The sequence below is a fragment of the Diadema antillarum genome, unplaced genomic scaffold (genome assembly GCF_040938485.1).
Source record: "Diadema antillarum isolate AM-2024a unplaced genomic scaffold, OU_Dant_1.0 scf00000179, whole genome shotgun sequence".
Classification (NCBI taxonomy): Eukaryota; Metazoa; Echinodermata; class Echinoidea; order Diadematoida; family Diadematidae; genus Diadema; species Diadema antillarum.
The window spans coordinates 488875-510052 of record NW_027271068.1 but is presented as its reverse complement, the minus strand read 5'-3'; the positions used below and the strand labels follow the sequence as shown (position 1 = coordinate 510052).

Genomic DNA, 21178 nt, shown 5'->3' with positions numbered 1-21178 from the left:
GCTATAAAGTGTAAAATATCTGAAATATAAGGAGAAGTATTTTTCTTGATAGCAGTAAACCATAACTGTAGACGGTTTAGTCTGGAAACATTTTTATTATAACTATTGTTCAATTTTGTGTATTTAACAATACTTATACAGACTCAAATTTTTACAGTTGTTGTTTCTATCCCTAACTCACATTTTAGAACTATTTTAAAGCACTAATGCTGGGTTTTTGTTTCATCTGCAAATGGTAAATTATGCCTTTAAAGCATACAGTATACAATGTAGGCGTACACATAATTATGATACAGCCAGTCAGTCATATGAGTGTGGCTCTGATGCCATCTGGGTAAAATGTCCTTGATACACTCTGTGCTTGACAAAGGTGCCATGTTGAAATTTCTCTAACACTCCTTGCATTCTGTGATGCCAAATAATTGTTTACTTGTGAATAGCAGCAGCGCATACAGAACAATATTACGATAAGAATGCAGTGCAATATGGCAGTTTTCTTTAATAATTAGAATGCAGAACATAATGTTGTGGATGAGAGCAGTGAATAATCGGACGCAGTTTATAGCATAAGACTACCCTCTCAGTAATTGCCGACATTATGTATTGGCACAGTCGGTGCGCTGCGACTTTCGCTGTGGCGAGATTTGCGTCACAACATCTCACTACACCTCCCCCCTACCTTCTGCCCTTCATTTGGCTATTAAAATGCCCCCTCTGACATCAAGGCTCGGAAGCATGACATCAGAGCTGGGAAGCATACCACCCCCGCACTGGTGCATGTTTTGAATGGTTGTACTTTGACAGGGCTTAATGCTAATGGGTGTGAAAGCTTTCTTTCTTTCTTTTTTTAAATCCAGCTATCCCATCCGCTCGCTCCCTTACGTGATTACGCTGTCACTGCTGGTCGATGCTGGCGACTTTGGGTGAAAACAAGCTTTCGGGGCTTGCCAAATTATCCCCTGGCCTGGCTGTACCTATGGAAGCTCATATTAAAGTGTCGACACTCGCCTTCTCAATCTTTTAGGGTCCGGGAAGGCGAGAAGGTGAGAAGGCAAGATCTTGTGTATACACATTGTCAGGCCCTATATGGGAAGTTTTGAGATCAGTCTCAACTTTTCGAGTCTTGAGAATGCAAGATATTAGATTTTCTCTTGCAGATCTCGAGGGTGAGAAGGTGAGAAAGGGAAATATGAGATCTCATATCTGAACTTCTTGCTCCCGGACCTGTGTAGGGAGATCTTATATCTTGCCTTTTTGTCCTCTTGGACAGGAAAAGTTGAGAAAACAAGGAATTACAGTATCTTGTCTTCTCCATGGCACTTTTAAGCATCTGTATTAAGTACCCCTTGCCTTAGTTTCTTCTCTATCTTTTGCTTTACCTGTACATACAATGTATGATGTGCTACTAAACAGACCCCAGTTATGTTTCCCAGTGAACTTCCTTGGAGAGTGAAAGGGGGAATTTTCAAGTTGTAGTCACAATCCAGATATCCTGTGTAAAACAATACTGTAAAAGTGGAAATTTTCGCGGTGTTGAAATTTTCGCGCATTTCGCGCAACCAGAAAGTAGCGCGAAAATAAAAGCACTCAAATAATTTTACCTGCCATATGTTTCAGTAGTTGAGGTCTTGATTCCGCGGAATTAAAAACACGCGAAACTCTTCTCACCCCACTGAGCGCGAAAACTTATCCACTTTTACAGTACATCTCTGAATTTTAAAACTACAGAGTGAACTACAATGTATACTTGCGTACTTTGAATAGTGTACATCAAGATAAGATATTGGTGAAAAGATGAAGTTTATATGATATCAAATGGGGCTTGGTCGTGCTCAGCGCCGAACAAAGATCAGTGATGAATGCAGTATGCGTTACTGCGGTTTCTGGAGTTTGTCATATATCTGAAGCCCTCTCAAATATTACTCCTCAGCTTCAGAGGGATGCCAGATGAAATCTGGTTCCCCCTCTGTCCGTCTCAGTGCACATGATTTTGTCTTCAAAAGTTTCAATTTTAAACTCTTCTTTTGAGAAGGGTCAACACGATTTGTAACTTTTTCTTTGATATGTGATCTGCTGTAAAACAATATATTTTCACGGCATGAAATTTTTATCAGCTGCCTCTAACATTCAATGCATATAGGTAAACAAGAACTTGTGCGTGCATTTTAATTTCGCGAATCTTGGCTCCTGCGAAATTAGAATGTTTGCGAACATTCCTCGTTTTAGAGTATTGTCTCCCTATTCTAGGATACCCAATAATTGTGAAATTCAGTGTGTGAACCAACTGGGCAGATGACATTGTGTTTAAATAAACTGTTTATATTGAATTAGACAAGAGAACTTTTCCTGTGATTTTAGAAACAGCCTTTTAGATTCCAACTTCTCATGATATGGTTAAAGGTCTTCACTTTGATAACAATTCTGCTTTAAATATTCCCTTGTATCATAAATGTCAGGTCCAGCTGTGCAATTTTAGTCTCCTCAAAGATAAACTTGCAGATTTTCTAATCCCATGTATTTGTAATTGTTTGAAATTTGTTTGGAAACCCATGCAATCGTTTGATACTGCACGTCTTTCTCCAGTGAGTTCCTTGTGGCAGTGGAAGATATGTTGAGTGGTAATGGGTTAAAGAAGATGTGTTGAGTGGTAATGGGTTAAAGAAGATGTGTTGAGTGGTAATGGGTTAAACACTTAGGGAGCCTTCTATGATAATGCTTTGCCAATCCGTGGCCCAGTACTTTATACTCAGAGTGGAAATTTTCGCGATGGTGAAATTTTTTCGCATTTCGTGCAACCAGAAACTAGCGCAAAAATAAATGCATACATGCAAATATTTTTGCTTGCCATATGTTACAGTAGTTGACGTGTTGATTCCGCGGAATTAAAAACATGGCACACGCGAAACTCTTACCCGGCCGAGCGCGAAAAATTAGTCGCACGAAAATATCCACTTTTACAGTATACCGTACTACTGTATTAAACATGCTCCCATTTCTCGTTGCAGGGCAAAGCACATCAAAGAAGCCGAGGAGTAGAAGTTTACTCAACACCTTTCTGTGCTGTTTTGGGTCAGCGAGACATGGCACACACCAAAGCGTACCCACGACATCGGAGTCTGATCCCAGGGTGAGCTTAAAAACCTTCTCAGTTTTGCTCTCAACCCACCTGGTGTCATTTTAATCTTAATACCTGTCTCTTTCGTTTGGATTATTGTTTTTCCATGTACTGAATTCTTTTGAACGTACTCATCGGACAATTGTGACCAACTGATCACTTGTCAAAGCAAACAAAACTTTCTCATCCCACACAGCATCAGGAGATATCAATACTTCAAAACTGTTTCTCCCATAGCTATTTTCATGACAGCAGCATAGTTTAAATACATGTACTAGTATAATGTATAATGCCATCAAATCCCATGCTTGATCACAAATTAGCTTCACTGAATAGTGCTTCCTTAGAAGTTTTCCCTAGGTTTTCTATAAATTTGTTGTATAATACATAGTAGATAAATGAATCTACATGTATTTGTAATGACCAATGTTCCTGAGATACCAGTGAATAATTTTCCAACTGAATTTGATAAGCAATTTCAGCTTATGAATAATATTTTAAATGGTATCCTGTGCTCTTTATGGAAGAAAACTGCTACAAAAAAGTTAGTTTGTGTGCATAGCAATGGTGTAAAAATGCATAGCAAATTGCCATGCTACTAGTATACCATGAAAATTATTCCCCGGATACAAGTTGTAAGTTTATGATAATATATTAGAAAATGCTAAATTAAATGAATTCAAATGAGCATAGTTGATTATCTCCTTGGTAAATGTGAATACCCAGTCTATACATACAGTACTGTATCACAATGTATTCCTGCTTTAATAGAAGAAAAATTGATTAACATCAGAATTAATTCAGGTTGTCATGCACTTTTGTCAGTGCTATCCCAAGGTATTATTGAATAGTTTGACTTGCAAAATGGAAATTAAATGACAAATTCATGTTTGTGCAAAGGACCATACGCAGCAGAAAGACAAAGACATGTCATACATACATTGTAATGTAGATTTGTGTATGTTGAACATTATGTACAATTGATAATTTGATCCACTTTTAATTTACAGCAAATTATTATTACCATAGTTGTTGCCCAGCATTTGATGTTAAAAAGGCTTTCATTTCTTTAAACTAGATCACACCTTTCAGTATCATGTCTGCTTTCATTTGACCATAAAATGGAATTCAGTGTTGACATTCCCCCTTTCTTTCTGTTGTAGTTGTTGTAATATCTTGGGAGTATGATACCTGTGATTTTTATCTATGGTCAATTGATACCAGTGAAGAGATTGCAAACTACCTGTTGGTTAGAGACTGTGTAAAAACACCAAACACGCTCCATCACAAAATGTCACATTTCATGAACAAACCTCTTCCATCATCCGTTAAATGGACACCGCATACATTTCGTACATTTGTACAAGTTGTTGCGAAAGCCATACGTCTGGATGGGAGGTGGAGCGCTTGTTGAAAGAGTAGTGACAAGAACCTGACAGATTGAAAAGGTTAAGGGTCAAAATGCCTCGATTGCCTTCCCTGTTATCCATCCCTTGTAATGTGTCATACAATACATGTACATGTACCCGCAATGAAGTACATTGTGCATTGTGCATGCTTAAATACAGAGTAGCCCTGTTTTGTACACTATGCATAACATATCCTATAATACTTCAAACATATTTGACTGTGTTGAATTACATTGTATTAAATGTTTTTATCATTTGGTCACTCCAGTGTCTAATTGTGAATGTACACTGGAAGTCTTTGTGTTTTAACATTTAAAGCAATAACAATTTTATTAAAATAGCAACACTATTTTTGTGCCATGAAAGAAATTATGTACCGTGCAGGTATATTGTACCAAGGGGAATCATTGCATATTCCTTCCCCTTGACAATATGTGTACAATTCAAATATGATTACAAGGTTATTCTGCTACTGTAGTACAAAGTTGTGATAACTCTTATGACTTTTAATGGGACTATAACATTGTTGTGCAAATGTACAATCAGTGGTGTTTTGTTATGTCGCTTTGCTTCTGTAGTAGTTTTGTGTTACAATGCCACCACCTCCCACCCCCCCCCCCCACCCCCCACCCCCCACCCCTGGTGTTTTCTCGTGTTCATACACCTTGATATTGCCGGAAATGAAAGTACATCCCACATTGTATTGCTGTACATCATGTATGTAGTGCTTTTGTCAAAGGTTTTGTGAGATATTGGTGAAGCAATCCCCCTTTTTCATCCCACCCTTCTTTGTGTGTGCATTTTTCTTTGTTTTTTGTCTATTCAGTTGCCTGAGAACCATCCAGTATCCAGTAATGTGCCTAGCTCGGTATGTCACACGTTAAGTATCTTTTTTTTTAAAATAGAAAGTATGGTATACATGTGTATAGTATGCACAGGGATGTTGCTCCAAAGAGCAAGCTTTGATGTACACTGTAGACTTGTGCTTCCGGCAATATGCCTTTGAGCTATTTGTCTCTTCCTTTATGGATATTTCTTGTAATCGTAACTTTTAGCGGGCTACAAACCCATAAATTGCCTGCTTACCTGGGCAACCAAAATTTGCTGTCTGGCAAGTACCTTTTGCTGCAGTATTGCATGAATTAGCACTAGCTGTCTGCAAAGGTGTCAGTTTCTTGTCCGAATGCAAACATTCTTTGCATAAAGCTAATACTTGACTGTAATTAATGATTGGGTTCAAAATTAAACTTTCAGTACTATAAAAGATATTTTACTGCAGATAAATAGATGTGATCTATCTAATAATCAAAAGATTTAAAAATCATTAAGGTTTATGAGAGTATGCTCTTTTGGGTAACTTCCCTGATGCATGTTGCTTGCATGGTTCATGAAAATAATTTTCCCTTTTTTGCATGTAACTCAATGTTTGATAGCATATTAAAGATATAAGCACCTGATGATAATTGCACTACACTGTAAAGAAAAACTTTAGATGAGATTACTAAATTGATCTACGCAAAAAAAACTTCAAGCAGAAACAAAGACAATTGCCAAGTGGATGCATGAGTTTTAGATGCATGCTTTCTTGCCCTAAAAGGGTGCTACATACAAGTTGTATTAAACTTGCACTGCCTTTGAATGTAGTATTATCTGTTGATAAAATATGCAGAATTTTCCATACAGTATCTTGAATTTTTCATGTATCCTGAAAACATGTTACATTACAGAAGTTCTTTTTTTTCTTTGAGAAGTTCTAGGAGTCCATTACAAGTGAAAGGACATAATTTTGGGAGATACATTTTATGTGTACTTTGAACTTTGTGTAAAAACAAGTCTTTTTTTTTCCTTGTATAATATGATTGTTCTATCATTAAACTATGTATTTATTTTACTAGTGTACTAATATATTTTCACATATATCATGCATATACTGCACTTTGATGTTCATTCTGTTCACAGTGTATGTTTGTACCTGATACGTGTTCAATTTGTAGTTTGAAAGCTACTGAGTGAATACATGCATGTTTGTTACAAACATGATTGTTTGTTAGTACAACATTGTAGTTTTGGCTTTGGCTGTGACTAGAATGTTCACAATGTTGGGTTATTTTTCACTTTGCATGCATCCCAAAATCTCATTAAAATGTTATCATTACTCTGGCACTTATAAAGTCACAATAATGAAGTGATAAAGATCAGAACACAAATGTTTAAGTATTTTGAAGAAAAAGTAATTTTCTTGTTTAATAGTTAATTGATGTGAACACAAATTTCCATATGGTATTGTGTAGACCAGCAAAATGAGAGCAAAGGTACAAAACTTGGCGAAAGCCCATGTTATGCAGTAAATACTGTTAATGTGATTACATTGTACTTGTGTAAACATGTCCAACCATTTTCAGCATTCAAGAAATGGTATGCCACCTGCAATGTACTTTTAAGATTACAATATCATGAAATTTGTAGTCTTACAATGTAAATGATTCTTGTGTCCCAAGGTATTTAAAAGTTCTTGATACCTTTTTTAATACTGACAAAGTTCTACCCACTTTGTTTTTCACAATCCATGATTTTGATGCCCTTTTTTCATACTTTAAAAGTGTTGCAACTTTTTTTTTTCTGTCCTGATGGTTTCCCCAAACTGCACTACTTAATCTATATGGAGTAATCAGTGCTGCATCATATCTCAAAGTAACAAAAAAAAAAAAAGATTAAATAGGAGAAAAATGCAGTCCTTAGTATCGCTTGAAACATGCATTATGTTATTTATAAAAGAGTAGCATTATAGAGTTCTGCGTGGGGTCCTGCTGAGGAATTCTAGAATTCTCTTGATACAACTCTTCAATCAGTGACACAACTTCAAAAGCAAAGGATATTCATGTAGCCTCAGCATTTCACTAGAGTTGCAAGAGAATTTGTGTAAAGGCATTGCATTGAGCATACAAAACATGGCAGAAAGTATGGGGGGGGGGGAATACAAATAATATACACTGTGTACATTGTCACACAATTTGTTTTTATTGTTATACTACATGTACCTACAAATCCCCTCTAGAAATAAATGACCGTAAAGCTTGAAGAATCTACTACAAAAGCAGTACTTTACTGGTATCCCAGGGCCACGAAATACATCATGTATGCTCCACATGACATTTTAGTTGCCTCCTTGCAAAACTCAAGTGACAGTGTGGTGTTCAAAAACAAACAAATAAACAAACAAACAAACAAACAAACAAACAGACTAAAAAAACAAACAGACAAAAAAAAATTGAAAGCCAAGTACAATGGCATATAAAATCTCACAGGGGTAGGCCTAATGTACATGTATTACATGGATGTAAATGTTATTGGATACTTCTTTTGCATGTGGTGGGGTCCTGGTGTCCACTGTGAATTTGAAAAGTAAAGATGTATGATTGTTTGGCTTGCATCTTGGAGCATAGGCTAATTCAAAAGCTGAAATATAGTATATAACCGGAGGGCCAAACCCCAAAAAGTCGCTTACTTAACGAGTGAGTTGCACTCTCTCTACAAACTAAGTAGACCATGCTTATTTTCAAGTTTTTATTGTGACAAAAAACATTCCACTGGTCTACCTCAAAAAATTTGTTGCGAAAGCCTCCAAATCCAAGATGGCGTCCAAGATGGCCGCCATATTTACTGAATTTGTTATTTGAAAGATAGAATTTGATTGAAACATCAGATTTCAACAAATTTGATGTCATATGAAAGAGAATAAGATTTTCTACAACTTGATACCATTTTTGTGGGTTATTGTGATAACTGGATTGAGATTTTAAGGAAAAAACACTCATTTTTTGATATTTTTCTGAAAAAAGGAAAATCATGAAAATGCTTGATTCATCATAAATCAAATAAACACTGAAGGATTATCTTGAAACATCTTAAGAATTTTGTTTGACATATAATTAATACTTGGAGAAAATTAGGGGTCAGTACCATTTTGGTTCAGGAGTTATAATGTCTCAAACTTGAAAACTCACTATGTAAAAATGGCCACTTTAGTTGTGACAAGACTTCGTTGGTCGTAAAAAAAGCCTGCGCGCGCCAAGACTACTACACGCACCACTGGCACTGGCGGTTGTAGCAGTGCCAGTGGCGCGTGTAGTAGTCTTGGCAAATGCAGACTTTTTCTTTGACAAACAAGGGTTTGTGCCTGCAAACTAACTTTTCATACCAAGTGGTAGCTCAGGTGACGTTGATTGCTATTATTTCAAAGTAGATTGTTCTGAAGCAGATGAGATGAAGCAAAAAATATCTTTCAAATAGAGGTAGAAGCTTGAAATAACCTTGCTATAGAAAGTTTAAAACAAAATTTGGATCAATCACTCAAAAAATTCAAGATTGCAGGTCATCAAAGCTGACATAGTGTATTGCGCCAAAGTAAATGTATCATTTCGATTTTTATACAATTTTGTCTGTTTTGGTGTATATTTATATGGCTTTTATATATTCTGAACATTTTAATCCTATTTCAAACCATCTTAGGTTTTTATGGAGACATTTTTCAGAATGCACTATGAATATTTCTCTAAAAAGTTACAAAAGATTAAATTAAAAATGTTTATGAAAACCATGCAGAAATCAAAGTCTTTCCCATATAATCAATATTTGGAGGTCAGTATTGTATTTGGTTCAGGAATTATAATGTCTCAAACTTGAAATCCCATTTTACATAATATGTATTTGCACGCATCTGTTCCCAAAGACGTCACAGAGGGTCAAATCCAAGATCGTGCTTACTTTTCGAGTTCAACTCTCTCTATAAACAAAACCATACATAATATTAAGCATACTAAGCAATGTTCCGTAAATACACCTCAGTAGATTTGTTGCAAAAACCTCCAAAGTACAGATGCGGTCCAATAGGGCCGCCATTTTTATTGAATTTAACATTTCAAACATAAAATTTGATAGAGACATTGGATTGCAACAAATTTGATGTCATATGAAGGAGAGCAAATCTTCCTAAATGTTGATACCACTTTAGCTGTGTATTGTGATAAATTGGGGGGGGGGGGGGGTTGTTTGCTTCTCTCTTTTTTTTTTGGGGGGGGGAGATCCATACTTTTATATTCTTTTGAAGAAAGGAAGAAATGTAAAAATGCATGATTTAGTATTTATCAAAGAAGAACTGAAGAATTATTTTGAAACCTGCGATTGAGATTGAGATTTACTGAGATCGAGACATAATTCATATTTCTGGAATTACAGGCAATATCATACACTGTTGACAAGTTAACATCTAAAACTTGAAAAAAATATATTCATGCATTATAAATTTTGCATACAATGTGTTTACCTGATGGTCACATATAATACTGTAATGGTCTAGTGACTTGCAAGTACCTGCATGCAAACTAACATTTCATGCCAAGTGGTAGGTGACGCTGGTCGCTATTACTGTAGCATTTCATTATAGTAGATTGTTCTGAGGCAGATAAGATTGAACAGAATTTTCCAAAAAGAGATAGGAGCTTGGAATTTGGCACAAATTTTTCCAATGTGTAATAATTAGCGATAAAAACAGTATCAACATAAAATTCAAGATGGCGGTAATTAATCGACGTTGTCTTTCAAGGCATTATTTACCATTAGTGCACGTAAAACGAAAAGCCAGCTTTAATTAAAATCTCAAACTAGTTCTAAACTGTGAGTTAGGGATAGAACAACTAATGTACAAACTTAAATCAGTATATTTAATGCTAAATATTGTTAGATGTACTAAATAGATCTGATAAGAATGTTTTTTTTTATATAATTCAAATTCAAATTCAAATTCAAATTCAAATTCAAATACTAAATTGTTAACAGTTATCATGGTTATGGTTTCTTGAAAAGAAATGGTGATATCTCCGTATGTTTTAGGCTTTATTATGATTTTTTTACATAGTAGAATGTTTTGTAATACAACTAACCTGCACATATAAATCGAATGTGATATCTCTCCCATGGCAAAAAAATACCTTAAGTGTGTTGCGTCAAAGTTAAATCTCAACTTATAACTTATAATTTGATATATATTTTTAATCTTCTTATCTTTCTGTCTATTACATGTTTCTATACATCCGAACGATATTGTACTAGTGTAAACCATATTAAGGGTCTTTTTTTGGGGGGGGGGGGGGTGGAGCTCATTCCAGTGTTTGGGTAAGGCCCAATCTTTGATAAAAAAAAAGAAATGCTTCTGTATCAAAGATACTACATGCTTTTTTACTTGTATGTTACTCTGCTGTTGTAGAAACGTGAATGATGATAGTATATGTGTAATAATGTCTGATCCGTAGATGTCCTTGAAAGCCCTTCTGATCCGAACCCCCCTCCCCCCCCAAAAAAAAAAAAAAAATCCGACATGGCGGCAATTTCTCTACTTTGCTCTTAAATGTGTTGTGCGAAATTACTTTTCGGTATATTGTTCGAATACAATTTTCCAAATTGATTACTCGTGCTGTATATTCACATTTACAAATAAGCATGCTGAAACTGTATTTACTGTTATCAGATTTTTCTTACATTGTTTTTGGGCTGACTTCATGTGGGTTATAGTGTCACAATTGATCTGAACTTATGCCATTGGTAGATGCTTTCCCATATTAGATATCAGGATCACTCGAGAGTGAAAATATTCATTTTCATTTATTTTAGAGTGACCTCGGGGATCACTTGAAGAGTGACGAGTGATCCCTATTCAAAGGCAGGGCTCGACACTAACGTTGGTCCGGTGGCCCGGGGCCACCAAAAACGCATGTTGGGCCACCAAAATGTCAGAAATGAAGAATTTGGTGGCCTGATCGGGCCACCAAAAAAGGTCAGATATTTGCCTTTGGGCTACCAAAAATAAAAGTTAGTGTGGAGCCCTGCCTAAGGTCACTCTAAAATGAGTGAAAATGAACATTTTCACTCAAAAGTCACTCCAATTTCACTCTAAATTCACCGGTTTTCTGTTATTCACTCCTCACATCAAAAGTAAAAACTTCCACTCGATTTGTTTTTTCTTTTTCAGAGAGTAGAATATCACTGCTTTTAAAAATGTGTCCATAAAAACCTAAGACGGTTTAAGATATCACAACAGACAAAATTGTATCAAAATCGAAATAATACATTTACTTTGGCGCAATACACTAAATCTATGTCAACTTTGATGGCTGTCATCTTGATTTTTTTTTTGAACGGTTGATCTAAATTGTGTCTTAAACTATCTATAACAAGATTGGTGCCCAGTTTCAAGCTATTACCTCTATTTGAAATTTTGTTTGCTTCATCTCATCTGCTTCAGAATAATCTACTTTGAAATAATAGCGATCAGTATCACCTGAGCTACCACTTGATATGAAAAGTTAGTTTGCAGGCACAAACCCTTGTTTGTCAAAGAAAAAGTCTGCATTTGCCAAGACTACTACACGCACTACTGGCGCTGGTAGCAGCGCCAGTGCCAGTGGTGCGTGTAGTAGTCTTGGCGCGCGCAGACTTTTTTATGACCAACAAGGTCTTGGTCACAACTAAAATGGCCATTCTTACGTAGTGAGTTTTTAAGTTTGAGACATTATAACTCCTGAACCAAAAATGGTACTGACCCCTAATTTTCTCCAAATATTAATTATATGTCAAACAAAATTCTTGAGATGTTTCAAGATAATCCTTCAGTCTTTCTCTGATTTATGCTGAATCAAGCATTTTCATGATTTTCCTTTTTTCAGAAAAATATCAAAAAATGAGTGTTTTTCCTTAAAATCTCAATCCAGTTGTCACAATAACCCACAAAAATGGTATCAACTTGTAGAAAATCTTATTCTCTTTCATATGACATCACATTTGTTGAAATTTGATGTTTTTATCAAATTCTATCTTTCAAATAACAAATTCAGTGAATATGGCGGCCATCTTGGACGCCATCTTGGATTTGGAGGCTTTCGCAACAAATTTTTTGAGGTAGACCAGTGGAATGTTGTTTGTTACAATAAAAACTTGAAAATAAGCATGGTCTACTTAGTTTGTAGAGAGAGTGCAACTCGACCTCTGTTTTCAGCTTTTGGCCCCCCGGTTAATACTTTTAAGGAGTACTACAGTAGTCCTGTTCTGGTTGCTCTCCTAATTAATTATGAATTTTATATGAAGATTTTAGGGGCAAGATGGCATGGTTGTGTCAAATTTCAGTTCAGACTACCTGCATATTTCTTCACCGAAAAACAGTGCTATTAACGTATAGAGACTTTGATCTTTGTCTCCATCACACTGTGGTGTCAGAGACACTGGAGATTCACCCCCAGCAAAACATTGATTTGGGCTCTATAAGGAATTAAACTGTTTACCATAGGGAGCAGTGTTTTAATTCTTTTTTTTTTCTTTAAAAAAAAAAAAAAGATACTACATTTGATGCATCTATGTGTAGGTCAGTTGTATTACAAAGCTTACTACCATATAAAAATTTCGTAATAAAGCCTACATATAAAGGAAATATCAATCTTTCCCACTAGACCATAAATGTAGACAGTTTAGTTTAGAAACATTTGTTTTGTTCTATTGTTCACATTTTGCATATTAAACAATATTAGTTAACATTGATTTATAGTGATTCAAATTGTTACTTTGATTGTTTCTATCCCTACCTCACATTTTGGAACTATTTTGAAGGACTTAAGCTGGGTTTGGGTTTCATCTTCAAATGGTAAATAATGCCTTTAAAGGGGGAGAATGATTGTATATTCTGATCCTATGTTTCCTCCAGTACCTAGTGATTTTAAAAAGTTCCAGTGGCATTCCAGACTTGGAACAGGAAGTATGTCAAGGACTAATTATCACTGTGGCAGTGCTGCCTTGCCTGCAAAGAGACTGAGCCCCTTCCTTCATGTCAAAATGAGCCAACTGTGGGCAACTATAGTATGAATGTTAATAGGGGCCACCACTCATTTCAACATTATGCAACTATGTACAAGTAAAGTCTTGATGGTAGATGCCCCATGAGACATATGTTAAGGGTTTCGAAACAACAGAAAGAATGGATTTAAAGGTCTGGTTTTGATTGCTGGATATTCATTTCCAAGAAGGTGATTTTGTTCTATCCTCACGAAAATATTGTGTTTGAATTTATCTTCAAGATCAATCAATGTGTATGAGAAATGTGTGTGTGTGTGTGTGGGGGGGGGGGGGGGGGGTTGTCTTACTATAAAAAATCATTGATTTCAACTCCTTATGTCCATAATGAATTGATTTCATGAGTTTTATTATCTAAACATAAAAGTTTATTTCATACAAGTTTCCACTGAACTGCACAAGAATGTTTAAAAATGCTACTCAATCGAAACTATCAATATACAGCTGTAAACAAATAGCATAGATGGGATGCCATGACCACAGTAGAGTGCCAACACCAATGATATATTCTACTTTTGAGTAAAAATTATGTCTTATGGGCCTTTAACTGACAGTAATATGTTCTTACAACTTCTAAGTGATATCCATTGCGTCAGAGATGGGAACATTCTGTATGGGAATGCAGAGACAAAAATGCATATTTCATGTTGGGGTTTCCTGTGCCTTGTAGTACATGCCATTTTCTCTTGATCATACAAAATTTAGAATCTTAATGACCTTTTTATGGGGCTTCCATCGTGACCATAAATGCTTTATAGGAGATATCATTATGTTATCAAAGCGATTATCTAGGATGTACTGGTAGGAGGGTCTGGCAGATAGGCACTTTTGATGACATTTAGGAGAACATAAAGTGAAAATAACCAAAATGGTCCAAGTTTGGTTCATAACATATTTACGATAAAATCAAACAAATACACTAAAACATGTACAGCTGTAAGAAATGATTTTTATAGTGGCTGTGACTCTAGCACTGATTAGGATGTGAGCTCTTTTATGTCAAAGAGCAATTTGTAGGAAGGAGAAATCATATCTTTCATATCAAATGGTAGTGGTTTTATCTAATTATTGTTTAAAGGGGGTTGTAGTCGCTGAATTGTTGGCAAACTAGGTATTTGATGATATTGTTTATGTACTATGCACATGACCGTCTAATGGGAGAGTTGCAGGGCAATGACATCCTCTTATCTAATTTGCATATCATGTGATTTTGCCATATTTTAAATGGTTCATGACAACATTTGGATCATCTTTAAATAGAATTTTATTATTCTGCTACATTTTGTCCAGTTGTATTGAAACTAAATCTCTTCTGTTATTTCCGATTACTATGAAAACAGGAAAGGAAGTTTGAGCTTGGAACTTGGCATGCAGTCACTGCTATTTCAGTACAATGTGCTTTCAAAGTGAAGTGATATTCAGTGGTTGTTCAAAGTGGCTGGGGGGGGGGGGTTGTTAAATGAGGAGCTGTAGATGATATCTAGCGATAATGGCAGGGGGGGGGGGGAGGATGTGGATTAAATCTATCATCATTCTACCTGTAAGACTGGTACAAATAGGTGAGAAGCAATAAGACTTGGGAGAGGGAATGGGGCAGGGTGGAGAAATCAAGATGTGCTGGTACATGTACATGTACATGTGTATATGATGTATCGCATTGTGTCGTCTCCACTACCTAACCAATTACTTATATTTCATTATACCTCTTTTAAGGCAGGCAATAAAGAGTCTATCTTGCTACTGAGTCCATTACTGGAAATTATAGTTCGATGGAAAAGTAAATAGTTGGATAGTATCCATTACATGATTGAGTGTGGATTCACCTATGGCATTTACCTTGGTTGTGGCATTCGGGCTATAAAAAGCCTGAGTTGCAGTGAGTGAATTCTACGTTTTCATTGGCCTCTTCTTCGCTAATATGCTGCTGCCTTTCAGAAGGCATCCAGTGCATTCTCCTCCTGTCCAAGAGGCTATTCAAAGCAATATGTATTGATTGCATCCTAAATGATTTTCCAGGATGACTTACACGCCATGAAGGCTGGTGCGTGGGACACAGCTCACCAGACCAAATGGGACCGATTATTAGTACCCTGTCAGTTCTGGGCAGTAGGGTGGCTCTGCATCATTATGTTAATAGCCACTTGGCTTTGGGAATGCAAGAGACATTGATTCCAAAATGAGGAAATAAGAATTCTCTCCACTGCAATTTTCTCGTAAGTGATGGTATTCATTGAGATATGAATAATGAAGCTAGGAGAAAGCAAAAATTATGAACGGTGCATGTGTTTTAATTAATCATCACCAAATTCTTAGGAAGTTTTTCGTCCAACATAGAAGCTGACCATGTCGAGGTGTTTCTATACTGCCAACAGACTTGAAAAGGAATGACCAAAGGGCATTTTATACTGGGAGTGAGTTCATGTGCACAATATTCTTCTTCCCCTCATATTTTACTAGCCCAGCATTAGGATTTAGCTGTAGTGGGCAAAGCAGCATACCTTGGAACCAGCGAGAGTAACTTTAATTTCAATATCTTATTTTATTCATTTATTCATCAACGTCTGTTTTTTTATGCAAAAACAGCAATGAAAACAAACATTCATTATCATATATTATTCATTGAAGCATCAATTACATTTTCAATGAAACAAACAAACAAGCAAAAAAGACGAAAAAACAAACTTAAACAAATGAACACAGGGTAGTGCCAAACCAATCTCATAGGCCTGATATTAAAGGGAACCATGAGATAGAGACGCAGCAAACATTGCTGTATATTGGCATCAAGGAACTAAAAAATTATCACATCAATTACAAAGAATTACATAGACCTGATTTATGAATTCAACAGTAAACAAAAAATTATGTGTAATGATGCTTGTGGGAAGTAGATATTATGAGATCAAAAGTAGAGCAGGAATAGGCGTACTTGAGTAATATCTGACAAATCAATAACTAGACAACATTTGGAACAAAGGCAAGCAGTGTCTTGCAGTTTTGGCTACCAGAGTATAATGACGAGATGATAACAAAATTGTTGAAGAAGACATTATGTTGCATGATGTGCATGGATAATGTTTGAATGAATAAAAATTAAAAAGCATGATGATTAAATATGACTTTGCTGAAGCTCAAATAACTGACTGTGCTATTTTATGTACTTCGAGGAATTTTTTTTTTTTCAGGATTCCATGATTCCACATATTCATTTTTGTGTCAGCAGTTTTTGTATTTCATATTTCATGTTCTTTTAAGGTTTGTAGCTTTCTTTTGTTTTTGCTGGTCTGCACAACTCAGAATATACAATAGGAGAGGAGTCTAGTAGTACCTACTGTACGTGGTACTAAAACAAGTGTAGTTTTATGACAGATTTTACGATTAGGACTCTCCACATTTCATTTGCCACATGAATGCTTGGACAATAGCTTTATGCTGCACAAGGAAAAGCAGAGTTTATAGATTGTTATTCTGCTGTGTTCTGTAATGGCCCCCTATAATGGCCTTGCTTTAGAACACAAGAGACCAATGACTCCATAAGATTTTGATTATCATGTATATGGTGCATTATGAGGTGCCTGTGAATGAATCCAGAAACACAAGTGAGCCTTACTGAAACAAATAGCAAGCCATAGAATACTAACTGCATATCTGAATAATCCACTTCAGTGTTTTGTTTTTGTTTTTTCTGTATAAGGCTCTTGTTTGTAATCTCTGTCAACATAATATAGTTGCTATACATATGGGTACTGTTCACAGGAACAAGCAAAGCAAATCGCTTCAATCAGTGCTATTAAACAAGGTGGTAGGTCAGTACAGGGAGGTGTCTCCCTGGTCAGTAGAATGTCTTGGGTGTACCAGTACTCTAACGTGCAAGTTGCAATCTTGCAAGCAGAAAATATGTTGTAAAAAACGGAAGAGAAGTGTTCAATAGTTTGCCTAACAGTACCTGACATAGCGATAGCTGATGAGTTCGGAGTCGAGCCATTGCGATGGGAATAGATTAAAATCATTATATAAACTCCTGGCTGTGGCCTTGTTTTTGTATCTCAGCATAGTTTTTATAACCCTTTCAGTCCCGTGCATGTCCCTTTGCTGCCTCAGTAAACCGTTCTGTTTTGCTGGACATTGGTAGATCTTGTGTTTGTGCCTGATTTGCTGTGATGTTATACTTTCATTTCAAACCTCATTGAGGGGGAATGGAAAGTCCCCTGTGCATGTAATTGTTTATTTTTCATTTACATCACAGGTACTCTTTAAGAAGTCTCGGGAAAGACATAAATGATTACTGTACCTCAAAATCTTTTTTCTTTTTTGCCTTCATATCAAGAAATGTGTGATGGTTCCAGCTCCAATAGAGTTGTACTGCCTAGCCATGTACACAAAGTTGTAATCTGTGGGTACATGGTCATATCACTGTATTTGTGTATTTCTCACATAACAGAGTTTGTATATTTTCTCTCTTCCCTTTTGTTTATCTCCATCTCCATAGCAACCAAATAAATATCTTCTTCCCCAGGTGAGACAGCAGGACGCACATAAATGCTGTATAGTCATCGACTTAGACGAGACGTTAGTACATAGTTCATTTAAGGTGAGTATATTATGTTGTAATTCAAGTGCCTGTGTGCTGTTTCACTCTTATCAAAGTCCTAAAAACCTTTGTGTGTGTGTGTGTGTGTGGGTGTATACTTAAGAGGGCTCTGTATCTCTGTTTTTTTTTTTGTTACTTTCTTTTTTGATATTGCAACTTGGATTTTACGAGGTAAAATACAACATTCTTCTTTTATTTGAGCTCCTATTTTGTCATATGCTAGCTTTTCTTCAACTGTGCAGGATTATCATGGGCTTGTAAATGGCTTTTAAAATACAAATGTGTGATAAAAGATCATTAAATTGGTGACAGATATGAGCAGGTTAAACGTAACTAGGAATTAATGTATATCTTTCTCAAATTAGCATTAGTCCTTTTTTTTTTTGTCTGTATGCAGATTTCATTAATTCAACTTGCTGCATATGATATTTATAAAAGAGCAAAGTGTCAATTAAATGCTGACAAGATGATGAATTGTGCAGCAAATTTGCCCAGGACTTGAGATGGGTTAGATGTTCAGTTGACCAATTTGATTGCACATATATATACTAACCAGCTGCAAGTCAAAATTTTAGAGCTGGCTTGTGTCGTACAGTACATGTAGTTGCCTCACTGTGTACGAGCCATTGTGTGCTGTTGAATTTAGTGCAATTAACTTACATTTAGTGAATTTAAAGTATGTTAATCTCGTTAGAAATGAAAAATGAAAACAAAGTGAATAGATTTTACGAGCTTTGACAACTTGGAAATTTAAAAGCCTACACAACGTAAGGATGGAGTGACACAGCACTTTGATTTTTACTAGTTGGTATTCAATGTAAAATTTCTGAGAATCCAAATATGTGGTAGATAATACTCCTGAAATTTAGATATATTGTTTTGCTATTTTTATTTTCAGTGTGTTTGGCTCATATACAGCTGTAGTGTTAATTTCAGGAGAGGTTAATCAGGGCAATGCCTGATAATTCACATTGACTTGTGGTGGATAGGAGACTGCAGACAGCTGCAATAACTCACTATTCCATACCCTGCCTTATTTGCTAGCTTCCAAAACTCTTATACCCTGACTTTATTATATTTACAGTACCTATTCACGGCCACAACACTGATAATATCATGCAGGTGTTTGAAGTCCCCTTGTTGAACAAGCTGAAAATTTGTACATACAGGTATTACTGCTGAAAGTGCGAAGACCTCATTATTCAGTCTGAACAGGAAAAAAATCATGACATCATCAGTTGCGGCAATTTACATGTCTGTTATACGGGAAGTAATTAGATAAGAGCACCAGTGAACAAAATCAAATAAAAAAACAAACAAAATTTAAACCTGGCAATGACTGGATTTTGTGCATTGCATTTCTGCCAGAATATTTAGATCTACTACTGTACATGACATGTTTTTCAGGAATTCAGACTTTTAAGATAATTTTGTTAGTGGTTTAATAGATTTGTGTTCACAAGAACCTTATTGATTTAATGAAAAGTAAGTATCATCCATGTTTTGTCTGACCAAGGAGATTATATGCAGATTATTTGTTTCATGGGAGACATTACAGACAATATTTTTGCAAGTTGCTATTGGATATTCATGAATGTTACTCGACTTGCAAAATTTGTGGAAATTAGTATGTATAAGTACCATGAAAGGTACAGTACCATGGACACAGTTTTCAACTAGTCACATAGAACTGACATTCCCCCATTGGCAAATCTGGTTCCTGCGAGCTGTGGCCCACTACTTGTCTGCATGTAAACTCTATCCACCCTAAAATATTTTACAGCCTCTAGTCTGTACACCACTTTTAATACTAGTCAACCAAGCATGCTGAGCCCAGCCTAGCCCTTAGGTGAAGGACAATGTGTGTACATGTGACATGTGATGTGGTAGTGTTACATTGTACCTCACAAATTGAACATTGAGTATCGTTCAGAGTAATGCTCAATTTCTGACATCTTGTAACTAAAATAGTCACTTTAGTTAATAAAATAAATCAGGACATTTAGGCCCGAATTCACGAAGGTGGTACAAATGAGGGCAAGTCCAAGATAACGCGCACGTTACGTATGGGACATTCAGAGACTTTAATGACCTGAAAAGTAGTGTTAAGGGCCTTTGATCATATTGAACTTCATCATGGTGATTGATATCTAGAGGAAGTATAATCATGTAAAAAATTGAGAAAAATGACCTTGACAATTATATTCTAGAAGAGAAAATATGTGCCGTTACGTATGGGACCAGAAAAATTTCGTTTTTTTGAACATTTTTTTCAACCTCAAAACTCTCTGAAAGTATATCATTCTACAACTTGTAACTCACTGTGATGAAAGTCACAACACTCAAGATTATTACAAGTAAGTTTCATGTCATTAGTCAAAAAGCTCTAATTACAGGTTCTAATTAAAGACAGACATGACGTGTTACGTATGGGACAGTTACGTATGGGACAGTTTGTCCCCCATTCATTTAGTGTGTGAAGAACCATGTTTATGGGTATTTTGCATCATTACTGAAGTAAAATCAGTTGAAACTACTCAAATACTGATCCAGATTGTCAAGGAAACAATATTCCCCAAATATTCACCATTATAATCATATTCAATCATATTTCTATATTTTTATGACCAACCTGGGTATGCATGCCCTTTGTCCCCCATTCGTTTAGTGTGTGGAGAACCATGTTTATGGGTATTTTGCAAAATAATTTTGCAAAATACCCATTTAAACAAATTTTTTGCCTAATTATTGAGGTGGAATCAGTTGAAATTACTCAAATACTGATCCAGATTGACAAGGGAACAATATTCCCAGATATTTACCATCATAATCACATTCAATCATATTCTATATTTTTTATGACCAACCTGAGTATGTATGCCCTATTTTTATCAGGATAGTTACTACTGAAAAATTGAATAGTTTAAAGTGTTTACTTGCATTGATGAAGGGCAGTTTGCCATTTAGTTTCAATAAAACACAACTTGACACAAGAAATATTAAGTTTAATAAATAAGCAATACCTGCTGCGTGGAACCCCAGTAATCGAGTAGATATATGATGTCTGTCTAGCAGTCAAGTCATTGATTCGAGTCACACCTCAGTATGTATACCCATGAATTTTGTTGTGGCTACTACTGAAAACTGAATAAGGACAATTTGTGTATCACT

The 21178-nt window shown here is 35.8% G+C and overlaps 1 protein-coding gene across 1 annotated transcript in view; it reads left to right on the top strand.

The window, feature by feature from the left end:
• LOC139722994 (carboxy-terminal domain RNA polymerase II polypeptide A small phosphatase 1-like) overlaps positions 1-21178 on the top strand; it is a 62791-nt gene that overhangs the window by 22411 nt on the left and 19202 nt on the right. Inside the window, exons 2-4 of the mRNA XM_071634271.1 lie at positions 3006-3127; positions 5351-5392; positions 17906-18007. Coding sequence (XP_071490372.1) covers positions 3006-3127; positions 5351-5392; positions 17906-18007 — 266 coding nt within the window. The remainder of the gene's footprint in view (positions 1-3005; positions 3128-5350; positions 5393-17905; positions 18008-21178) is intronic.